At 39.1% G+C, this 12984-nt stretch overlaps 1 protein-coding gene across 1 annotated transcript in view; it reads right to left on the reverse strand.

The window, feature by feature from the left end:
• Positions 1-12474, reverse strand: part of HELB (DNA helicase B) — a 41925-nt gene extending 29451 nt beyond the window's left edge. The window contains exons 1-4 of the mRNA XM_030866361.2: positions 12288-12474; positions 10453-10863; positions 9390-9559; positions 6105-6983 (exon numbers count right to left, since the gene is read on the reverse strand). Coding sequence (XP_030722221.1) covers positions 6105-6983; positions 9390-9559; positions 10453-10863; positions 12288-12474 — 1647 coding nt within the window. The remainder of the gene's footprint in view (positions 1-6104; positions 6984-9389; positions 9560-10452; positions 10864-12287) is intronic.
• Between the last annotated feature and the right edge of the window lie 510 nt (positions 12475-12984).

Raw genomic sequence — 12984 nt, forward strand, 5'->3', positions numbered from 1 at the left:
TTGAGAGCAAGATTTATGATTTTTCCCCCTTTTCCTCTTTTTGTGAGTGTGTATGTGCATGCTTCTGTGTGAGATTTTGTCTGTATAGCTTTGCTTCCACCATTTCTCCTAGGGTTCTATCCGTCCGTTTTTTTTTAATTTTTTTCTTAATAATTATTTTTTAATTTAATAACTATATTATATTTTACTTTATTTTATTTTACTTTATCTTTTCTTTCTTTTTTCCGTCCTTCCCTCCTTCCTTCCTTCCTCCCACCGTCCCTCCCTCCCTCCCTTTCTTTCTTTCCTTCTTTCTTTCTTCCTTCCTTCCCTCCTTTTTTTCTTTCTTTCTTTCTTCCTACTTCTACTAATTCTTTCTCTCTGCCTTTTCTCCCTTTTATTCTGAGCCGTGTGGATGAAAGGCTCTTGGTGCTGCAGTCAGGAGTCAGTGCTGTGCCTCTGAGGTGGGAGAGCCAACTTCAGGACACTGGTCAAAAAGAGACCTCCCAGCTCCACATAATACCAAATGGCGAAAATCTCCCAGAGATCTCCATCTCAACACCAGCACCCAGCTTCACTCAACGACCAGCAAGCTACAGTGCTGGACACCCTGTGCCAAACAACTAGCAAAACAGGAACACAACCCCACCCATTAGCAGAGAGGCTGCCTAAAATCATAATAAGTCCACAGACACACCAAAACACACCACCAGCCATGGACCTGCCCACCAGAAAGACAAGATCCAGCCTCATCCACCAGAACACAGGCACTAGTCCCCTCCACCAGGAAGCCTACACAACCCACTGAACCAACCTTAGCCACTGGGGACAGACACCAAAAACAATGGGAACTACGAACCTGCAGCCTGCAAAAAGGAGACCCCAAACACAGTAAGATAACCAAAATGAGAAGACAAAAAAACGCACCGCAGATGAAGGAGCAAGATAAAAACCCACCAGACCTAACAAATGAAGAGGAAATAGGCAGTCTACCTGAAAAAGAATTCAGAATAATGATAGTAAAGATGATCCAAAATCTTGGAAATAGAATAGACAAAATGCAAGAAACATTTAACAAGGACCTAGAAGAACTAAAGATGAAACAAACAATAATGAACAACACAATAAATGAAATGAAAAATACTCCAGATGGGATCAATAGCAGAATAACTGAGGCAAAAGAATGGATAAGTGACCTGGAAGATAAAATAGTGGAAATAACTGCTGCAGACCAGAATAAAAAAAAGAGAATGAAAAGAACTGAGGACAGTCTCAGAGACCTCTGGGACAACATTAAACGCACCAACATTCGAATTATAGGGGTTCCAGAAGAAGAAGAGAAAAAGAAAGGGACTGAGAAAATATTTGAAGAGATTATAGTTGAAAACTTCCCTAATATGAGAAAGGAAATAGTTAATCAAGTCCAGGAAGCACAGAGAGTCCCATACAGGATAAATCCAAGGAGAAATACGCCAAGACACATATTAATCAAACAGCCAAAAATTAAATACAAAGAAAGCATATTAAAAGCAGCAAGGGAAAAACAACAAATAACACACAAGGGAATCCCCATAAGGTTAACAGCTGATCTCTCAGCAGAAACTCTGCAAGCCAGAAGGGAGTGGCAGGACATATTGAAAGTGATGAAGGAGAAAAACCTGCAACCAAGATTACTCTACCCAGCAAGGATCTCATTCAGATTTGATGGAGAAATTAAAACCTTTACAGACAAGCAAAAGCTGAGAGAGTTCAGCACCACCAAACCACCTTTAAAACAAATGCTAAAGGAACTTCTCTAGACAAGAAACACAAGAGAAGGAAAAGACCTACAATAAGGAACCCAAAACAATTTAGAAAATGGGAATAGGAACATACATATCGATAATTACCTTAAATGTAAATGGACTACATGCTCCCACCAAAAGACACAGATCGGCTGAATGGATACAAAAACAAGACCTGTATATATGCTGCTTACAAGAGACCCACTTCAGACCTAGAGACACATACGGACTGAAAGTAAGGGGATGGAAAAAGATATTCCATGCAAATGGAAACCAAAAGAAAGCTGGAGTAGCAAGTCTCATATCAGACAAAATAGACTTTAAAATAAAGACTATTAGAAGAGACAAAGAGGGACACTACATAATGATCAAGGGATCGATCCAAGAAGAAGATATAACAATTGTAAATATTTACGCACCCAACATAGGAGCACCTCAATACATAAGGCAAATACTAACAGCCATAAAAGGGGAAATCGACAGTAACACATTCATAGTAGGGGACTTTAACACCCCACTTTCACCAATGGACAGATCATCCAAAATGAAAATAAATAAGGAAACACAAGCTTTAAATGATACATTAAACAAGATGGACTTAATGTGTGAATACACATTTTTCTCAAGTGCTCATGGAACATTCTCCAGGACAGATCATATCTTGGGTCACAAATCAAGCCTGGGTAAATTTAAGAAAATTGAAATTGTATCAAGTATCTTTTCCAACCACAACGCCATGAGACTAGATATCAATTACAGGAAGAGATCTGTAAAAAATACAAACACATGGAGGCTAAACAATACACTACTTAATAACGAAGAGATCACTGAAGAAATCAAAGAGGAAATCAAAAAATACCTAGAAACAAATGACAATGGAGACACGACGGCCCAAAACTTATGGGAAGCAACAAAAGCAGTTCCAAGAGGGAAGTTTATAGCAATACAAGCCCACCTTAAGAAACAGGAAACATCTCGAATAAACAACCTAACCTTGCACCTCAAGCAATTAGAGAAAGAAGAACAAAAAAACCCCAAAGTTGGCAGAAGGAAAGAAATCATAAAAATCAGATCAGAAATAAATGAAAAAGAAATGAAGAAAACGATAGCAAAGATCAATAAAACTAAAAGCTGGTTCTTTGAGAAGCTAAACAAAATAGATAAACCATTAAACAGACTCATCAAGAAAAAAAGGGAGGAGACTCAAATCAATAGAATTAGAAATGAAAAAGGAGAAGTAACAACTGACACTGCAGAAATACAAAAGATCATGAGAGATTATTACAAGCAACTCCATGCCAATAAAATGGACAACCTGCAAGAAATGGACAAGTTCTTAGAAATGCACAACCTGCCAAGACTGAATCAGGAAGAATTAGAAAATATGAACAGACCAATCACAAGCACTGAAATTGAAACTGTGATTAAAAATCTTCCAACAAACAGAAGCCCAGGACCAGATGGCTTCACAGGCGAATTCTATCAAACATTTAGAGAAGAGCTAACACCTATCCTTCTCAAACTCTTCCAAAATATAGCAGAGGGAGGAACACTCCCAAATTCATTCTACGAGGCCACCATCACCTTGATACCAAAACCAGACAAGGATGTCACAAAGAAAGAAAACTAGAGGCCAATATCACTGATGAACATAGATGCAAAAATACTCAACAAAATACTAGCAAACAGAATCCAACAGCACATTAAAAGGATCATACACCATGATCAAGTGGGGTTTATTCCAGGAATGCAAGGATTCTTCACTATACGCAAATCAATGTGATAAACCATATTAACAAATTGAAAGAGAAAAACCATATGATCATCTCAGTAGATGCAGAGAAAGCTTCTGACAAAATTCAACACCCATTTATGGTAAAAACCCTGCAGAAAGTAGGCATAGAGGGGACTTTCCTCAACATAATAAAGGCCATACATGACAAACCCACAGCCAACATCCTCCTCAGTGGTGAAAAACTGAAAGCATTTCCACTAAGATCAGGAACAAGACAAGGTTGCCCACTCTCACCACTCTTATTCAACATCGTTTGGGAAGTTTTAGCCACAGCAATCAGAGAAGAAAAGGAAATAAAAGGAATCCAAATTGGAAAAGAAGAAGTAAAACTGTCACTGTTTGCAGATGACATGATACTATACATAGAGAATCCTAAAGATGCTACCAGAAAACTACTGGAGGTAATCAATGAATTTGGTAAAGTTGCAGGATACAAAATTAATGCACAGAAATCTCTTGCATTCCTATACACTAATGATGAAAAATCTGAAAGTGAAATCAAGAAAACACTCCCATTTACCACTGCAACAAAAAGAATAAAATATCTAGGAATAAACCTACCTAAGGAGACAAAAGACCTGTATGCAGAAAATTATAAGACACTGATGAAAGAAATTAAAGATGATACAAATAGATGGAGAGATACACCATGTTCTTGGATTGGAAGAATGAACATTCTGAAAATGACTCTACTACCCAAAGCAATCTACAGATTCAGTGCAATCCCTATCAAACTACCACTGGCATTTTTCACAGAACTAGAACAAAAAACTTCACAATTTGTATGGAAACACAAAAGACCCTGAATAGCCAAAGCAATCTTGAGAACAAAAAACGGAGCTGGAGGAATCAGGCTCCCAGACTTCAGACTATACTACAAAGCTACAGTAATCAAGACAGTATGGTACTGGCACAAAAACAGAAACATAGATCAATGGAACAGGATAGAAAGCCCAGAGATAAACCCACACACATATGGTCACCTTATCTTTGATAAAGGAGGCAGAAATGTACAGTGGAGAAAGGACAGCCTCTTCAATAAGTGGTGCTGGGAAAACTGGACAGGTACATGTAAAAGTATGAGATTAGATCACTCCCTAACATCATACACAAAAATAAGCTCAAAATGGATTAAAGACCTAAATGTAAGGCCAGAAATTATCAAATTCTTAGAGGAAAACATAGGCAGAACACTCTATGACATAAATCACAGCAAGATCCTTTTTGACCCACCTCCTAGAGAAATGGAAATAAAAACAAAAATAAACAAATGGGACCTAATGAAACTTCAAAGCTTTTGCACAGCAAAGGAAACCATAAACTAGACCAAAAGACAACCCTCGGAGTGGGAGAAAATATTTGCAAATGAAGCAACTGACAAAGGATTAATCTCCAAAATTTACAAGCAGCTCATGCAGCTCAGTAACAAAAAAACAAACAACCCAATCCAAAAATGGGCAGAAGACCTAAATAGACATTTCTCCAAAGAAGATATACAGACTGCCAACAAACACATGAAAGAATGCTCAACATCATTAATCATTAGAGAAATGCAAATCAAAACTACAATGAGATATCATCTCACACCGGTCAGAATGGCCATTATCAAAAACTCTAGAAACAATAAATGCTGGAGAGGGTGTGGAGAAAAGGGAACACTCTTGCACTGCTGGTGGGAATGTGAATTGGTTCAGCCACTATGGAGAACAGTATGGAGGTTCCTTAAAAAAACTACAAATAGAACTACCATATGACCCAGCAATCCCACTACTGGGCATATACCCTGAGAAAACCATAATTCAGAAAGAGTCATGTACCAAAATGTTCATTGCAGCTCTATTTACAATAGCCTGGAGATGGAAACAACCTAAGTGCCCATCATCGGATGAATGGATAAAGAAGGTGTGGCACATATATACAATGGAATATTACTCAGCCATAAAAAGAAACGAAATTGAGCTATTTGTAATGAGGTGGATAGACCTAGAGTCCATCATACAGAGTGAAGTAAGTCAGAAAGAGAAAGACAAATACCGTATGCTAACACATATATATGGAATTTAAGAAAAAGAAGTCATGAAGAACCTAGGGGTAAGACAGGAATAAAGACACAGACCTACTGGAGAACGGACTTGAGGATATGGGGAATGGGAAGGGTGAGCTATGACAAAGCGAGAGAGAGGCATGGACATATATTCACTACCAAACGTAAGGTAGATAGCTAGTGGGAAACAGCCGCATAGCACAGGGATATCAGCTCGGTGCTTTGTGACCACCTGGAGGGGTGGGATGGGGAGGGTGGGAGGGAGGGAGACACAAGAGGGAAGAGATATGGGAACATATGTATATGTATAACTGATTCACCTTGTTATACAGCAGAAACTAATACACCATTGTAAAGCAATTATACCCCAATAAAGATGTTAAAAAAAATAAAATAAATGCCTACTGATTGCTGTCAGGAAGAAATGAAAAATAAACTCATTACATTAAGCCCGTGTTTAAGGCAAATGTTTTATGTACAGAAAAAATGTAAAAGGCTTTACCTGACATAGTGTATAAGCGCTGAAACCAGTTTTCTGTCTCAGTAAGCCAGCTGCTTTCCCTGTAGGTGCTGTAAGTAAAACTTCTATAGCCTTGCCCGGCTTCGGCTGACTTTGCTCGGTGAAGGTAATCCATTCTTCTGGTGCATTCTGGTCTTGTTCAAAATCTTCACAAGCTTTTTTCACTTCTTTTTCTTCCAACAGCTCTATATGCTTAAAAAGCTGGCTAACAATTGTGGTCTTCCCACTACCACCTTTCCCACTTATGACTGTCACAGCATTGGAGCAAATCATGTCCAAAGCAGCCACCTGATCCTGATCCAGTTGGACTTCACTTATTTCTGCCTTAACTTCACTTTCACCATTATCCCAAATATGGTCACCGCTGTCCTGCGTGTCCCAAATATCCACAAGATCTTCTAATCTTGTTTCGTCAGGTTCACTTTTATTTAGCGTATCATCACTTTCTGAATTCTCAGGTCTTGTGGTGTGAATAGACGCAAGCACCTTTTTGACATCAACATGTAATCGCCATGGCGACCTTGTCATCAGGTCACAGATTGAAGAGGCAATGCCTCTTTCAGCCTGGTAAAGGTCATAAAGAAAGACACAGCCCTTCTCATACGTCACCACACCGATATCCTTCAAGAACTTCAGAGACTGCCAAGCATCATGAAAAGACATGCGGTCTGACAATTCAGAAGTTAAGTCAGCTTCTTCAACACACGTGTGCCCTTGCTCTCTACACATCCGCTTCAGTTCAGAATATATTACTAATGCATTCTTCTCCAAATCAGTCATCAACTGGAGAAGAGACCTGCACTGACAAAACGATGTCCAACTTGCCTCACATTGCAGAAGCTTCAACTGTCTGTAGGTTATCTTTAAGAAAAGTAAATTCAAGTTTGCTTTATAAAAACTATAAATATTTTTATAATTGACTATTAGATGACTATTATGAGAATTACAGTGAAAACTATGGTGTTTAATAATAATTTTTTAAGTTCCAGAAGACGTGTTTCAACAAAATTTGGGGGAAAAAAACTATGTACCTAATACATCACTAATTTTTTTTAATTAACTGTACTGTGAGATTTTTTAATTAACTGTACTGTGAGATTTTTTTTAATTAACTGTGATTAGAGATCTATATAACTTCATAATTAAAATTATGTTTTTTCAAAGCAATACACATACAGTTTTAAGAGTCAAATAACACTATGAGACTTATCACAAAAAATAGGAATCCTCTGACTTACCCTTTCCATGCCTTCTAAAGGCAACACCCTCAACATTTTCAGTTATTTCTTCCAGAATGTATCTCCACATTTCTATGTATTGTTTATACTATTCCTTAATTTCTTTAAAAAAAATTTAGGTAATTAGTTAACTCCTTACTATGGAAAGTCTTTCTTCATGCAAGTTTGCTCCCTTTGTACTGTCACTTTCACACATGCTTCTCTTCCTCCCATCTTTTTTTTTTTCTTTTTTTTTTTTTTGTGGTACGCGGGCCTCTCACTGTTGTGGCCTCTTCCGTTGCGGAGCACAGGCTCCAGACGCGCAGGCTCAGCGGCCATGGCTCACGGGCACAGCCGCTCCGCGGCATGTGGGATCTTCCCGGACTGGGGCACGAACCCGTGTCCCCTGCATCGGCAGGCGGACTCTCAACCACTGCGCCACCAGGGAAGCCCTCTTTCTCCCATCTTTGAGAAAAGTTAATAGTATACATTTTGAAAACTGATTTTTGTTAAATCAGTGTGAACAGGATTCACGGCTGAGTGACATGATATGCTGTGATTACATTAACTTTGTGTTGAACTCTCCTGTATATTGTGAAGTTACTGACTGCCTCATTTTCTTGGCTTGTTTAGTTTTCCATGTGCCTATCAAAATTCTGCCCAAACTCCACTGAAAAGGTACAGAACTTCCTTCACCATGATCCACTAAGTAGGTCGTCTACCAGCTCCATTTTTTTTTTTTTTCCCATGGAGACATCACCCCTGGAGCCCTCCATACATTTTATGGGCTGAAATGTGTCCCCCCCAAAATTCGTATGTTGAAATCCTAACACCCAGTACCCCAGAATGTGACCATATTTGGAGATAGGGTCTTTACGGAGGTAATTAAGTTAACATGAGATCACTGGGGTGGGCCCTAATCCAATATGACTGATGTCATAAGATTTTAGGACCCAGACAAGCACAGAGGGAAGACCATGTAAAGACACAGGAAGAAGACAGCCATCCATAAGCTAAGGAGAGAGGCCTCAGAAGAAATCAACCCTGCTGGCACCTTGACTTTGGATTTATAGCCTCCGGAACTGTGAGAAAATAAATGTCTGTGGTTTAAGACACCCAGTCTATGCTGTTTGTTACAGCAGCCCTAGCAAATGAATTCAAAACCTCAGTAAAAGTCTTCATTCTGGGTGGTGGTTTACACGCTGAAAAGGGGACTTGAGTCCCACTTGAGTCCCAGAAGGCTCATTGCTCTGCTTCTCTTTCCTACTGAATAAATATATATAATAATCTAATGTTCCAGAATCTCATTTTTCCAAGCATATTGAAATCATAGTCATTTTATAGAGGGAACAAATTCATTATTCCAGTATTTCTCAAATGGGGGGCAGGGGGGTGGGATCTGTAAACATTCTTGGGGATCCCACCAATTATCTCAGAATTTTTAAATTGTATTTTCATTTGGAAAACCATCTATAACCAAGTACTGCCAAGATTTAAGTGCCACATTTGGTTTCCAACATCTCTGGAGCTTCGCGGTGCCACTTTACTACTCCTGGTCTCTAATAAGAAAAATAGAAGTGCCAAAGAAATTGTAAATAACATTATTGTGCCAAAGAAAAAGAATCAAATGGCATCATCATGTACCATATGAATAATGAAGGTCTTCGAAAGTTCAAATAGGAAAGTGAGGAACGGCGTAGCATAGCAGAATGGACTTGCCAAACACACAAGAACTTGTCTTCGATGAGATCTATATTCAAGGTGCTATGCAATTCAGTTACAAAAAGTGTCATATGAAATTAAATTATGTAACTGAAGTATTGGTAATTTGAATGTCATTTATTGTGTTATTTTGTTTTCCTTTGTAAATTTATTGCATAAGAGCTACAGGTGGAAGAAGTTTATATTTAGTTGCAACACTGCAAGGAAAATAAATCAACACTGAAGTCATACAAATTTCTTTCCCTTGAAAGAGATACAAAAAACTGTCAAGCTTGAGACATCCTCCCTTGTATAAGATTACAAAACGCTAAGCAAATATCTTTCTTACTTTACGAAATCCGAGTTTCCATGGCTGTGTACCTAAAATCTCTTCTATCGCTTCCAACACCTGTGTAGAATCTGAGCTTATGAGCCGTTTAAAGTGTCGGGGCAGAAGAACTGGAAGGAATTCCATTATTTTTGGGAACTGCAGAGCTCTCATCACAGTTATAAACGGAACTACAGGATATCAGAAAAGAACAAATAAAAACATACAAATGAGCTCACAGAACAACTGATTTGATGGACTTTCTCATTTAGCACAACCAGTTTAAGAAATCCAAATCAAAGACAGAGTAATAAACTTACTGTGACCAGCAAGAAAAGTGATTGTATTATAACACTTGCTTTTGTATCAAGATGGTTTTCATTGTGTTTAACACCAAAATTTATGTTCTTCAAATGCTTAGATAGCTACTTCTTAGCCTTTTGTTTCCTTCTGCTTGCAGTAGAATCAGAATAAAATTTCTGACTCAATAATATATAAATTTAAAGCTAAGCATTAAAAATCATTTACATATTAATCTTTATAGTCATTCTTCTTACTGTAATCATGATGTTTTCATCATTGAAATCATTCAATGATGTACTGCCAAATTTATTTGATAAAATTAAGAAATGAAATATTCCATATATGTGAATGTCCAGATAACAAACCATATTTAGAAGTTATTTTAAACTACTTTGAACTGAAATCTTTCCAAAATGGATTGCTCATATTCTTGCCTTTCTTCTCTCCCTTCTGAAACAGAATAATTGATAACTGAACTTCTTCTTAATGACTCAAGGTAATCCCAGGACACAAAAGTTAGAGAGAGACCTAGAATCACACATTTAGAGCAGGAAAGGAACTAAAAGGTGTTTAAAGATCATCTCACCCAATCTCTTCACATTACAGATGAGGAACCTGCAATGTCAATGACATACTCCAAAAGCAATACAAACACATTTCATCAAACCAATTTAAAAAAAGAATACTATACCAAGATATCAATACTGTACTGGTAATATTTTAAACACACCAGTCATCCAGTATCTCAGTTACACTAAAACTCAATGATAAAATCACTTACTTGTGTTTTCCAGAGAACACAGTATCTCGTCATCTGGTGGTGACTCTTCTTGTGTTTTCTGTGTAGATTGTTTTTGAGTATTCCTTCCAATGTTCTTTTGGTAAGTTCTTAATTTTTCCCTAAGATTTTCAAAGTTGAGGTCTTTATAACTTGATTCAGCATTTACCCATGCTAAAAATTTTTTTCTCTTTTCACTGGAGACATTACAGTCTTTAAGAAAGAGGGAACAGATGTGTAACTGATTTGGTGCTGCCATATCTGATTGTAAAAAGTAAGAAGGAAATCCTTGAACTTGAAAGCTCCTTGATCCTACCGGCTTCACCTGTACCTTCACTCGCCACCAAGCACCCAGTAACGGAAAACGTCCAAACACTTCACATTGCTGGTGAGTATTTTCATCAAAAATTGAAACTTTAAAAAAAAAAAAAGGTAATTTAGGATAAATTTTAAATCTCTTCCCAATGTTTTGTCAAATCCACTACTCTCTTTAATCCCTGGACAGTACCCTCTACAGATGTCTATTACAGTGTCTATATTCCACTCACCTGTTTATCTGTCTCCCTCTACTACACTGTAAGCTCTCTAGAACATGACAATGTTTCATCTGTTTTTGTATTCCAGGAGGGAGGCATGGTACATGGCAAAAGTTTGTTGTTCCTCTTCTAAAAGCAGTCCTCTCTCTGCTACTCTGATCTCAGTCAATACTGACCTTCAAGCAGTTTCTAAAAAATGTCATGGTCCCTCCTACCCAGGGCCTTTGCAAAAGCTGTTCCACTTGCCTTAAATAATTTCTTCCTTACTGTTTACCCCATTTACTACAGACCTCAGCTTAATTGTCACTTACTCAGGAAAGCCCTGAATCTCATGAATATAACCTCTCATAGCACTTCTTACAATTCCTTCTAAGCACTGAGTGATATTATAGTTACTTCTGTGATTATTTATGGAATGTCTGTTTAATTCATTAGAGGGTAAGCTCCATTAAGACAGCAACCTCATCATCTAATCTCTCCAAGGTAGCCCAACAAAACAAACACCTTGCTTGGAAGATGGCAGCCAATCACTAACACTTTCAGGATAAATGACTAAACCCTCCACAAATACTTAAAAGTTTCTGTCTAAACCTGTATTGGCCACTCACCTGTGACTATTTAAATTTAAATTAATTAAAATTTAAAATTCAACTCAGGTGCACTAGCTGCATTTCAAGTTCTCAATAGCCACAAGTGGGTAACAGCTGTTGTATTGGACAGAGCAAATATAGAGCAATGCCATCACCAGAAAAATTTTACAGTACAGCAGTGGTCTGAACATTCAAACATTCTCAAACATCAGTCACCAGGTACACATAATAGGTATAATTCTTAGGACAGGAAACTATACAAGGTAAACACAGATCACAAGGTTATTAACACAAGGTTAATGAATCAACAGTGCCTTGGGGTGTTTCTTATGTGCGTGTGTGTCTAAGTAGCTGAAAAGTAACCACATACTCGACTCCAGGAAAGACAGGAAAATAGTTAAAAGCCCTGATTCGGGGTGTGAATACTGGCTGGAGACCCATTGTTTCCTCGACTAAGAAACTACCTGAAAAAGTTGTCATCAGTAAATGAGATACACGTGGAGCCCAAGCTTAACAAAAAGTATTTGCTCAAGTCTCTGCTATTCTTGTGGTTGCTGCTGTTTTTATTTTATCCTAAACAGGACGAAACAGCTAGGCCATCCCAAAGGAAGTCTATTAGCAGCGATGGGGCGCCTTACTTGGGACGAGACCATAATGGGAAACAGTTCATTAATCCTCCAAACCCATTCCCAGGGGCGAGTTGCTTCCTCACCACGGAGCCGACCAGGGAGGCTGCCCGCTTTTACACCCCCACTGCAGAGCTCCTCGGCATCGACAAACACCGTGTCTTCCTCCTCCTCCGCATCCTCCCTCAGATGATCATCTTCCTCCTCCACCAGGTCCTTGGGGGGGAGCAAAGGTCCCTGTAGCTCGCGCAAGGGCTGACTCAGAGAAGCCATACTCCACTCTCCCCAGCTCAACCCAAATTCCGGAAAACCCGGGCTACGTAACGCCCAAGAACAGCCAATCAGCTCCGCGACTGTAGGACCGTCAGCTTCCAGGGGGTTGGGCGAAATGCATGAAGTGGGTTAATTGTATGGTGACGGATCGCAACTAGACTGTAGTGGTGATCACGCTCTAGTATATACAGATGTTGAACTATAATGCTGTACATCTGTTTTTTGTGGGGTGTTTTTTTGCGGTACGCGGGCCTCTCCCGTTGCGGAGCACAGGGTCCGGACGCGCAGGCCCAGCGGCCATGGCTCACGGGCCCAGCCGCTCCGCGGCACGCGGGATCTTCCCAGACCGCGGCACGAACCCGTGTCCCCTGCATCGGCAGGCGAACTCCCAACCACTGCGCCACCAGGGAAGCCCAATGCTATACATCTGAAACTTATTTTCTAAAAAAACACCATCAGCTTTCGCAAACGCTCCCACTCCCCAGGCTAAAAGCTTGCGCGGAGCGGGGG

Source organism: Globicephala melas, chromosome 10, assembly GCF_963455315.2.
Source record: "Globicephala melas chromosome 10, mGloMel1.2, whole genome shotgun sequence".
NCBI classification, from domain to species: domain Eukaryota; kingdom Metazoa; phylum Chordata; class Mammalia; order Artiodactyla; family Delphinidae; genus Globicephala; species Globicephala melas.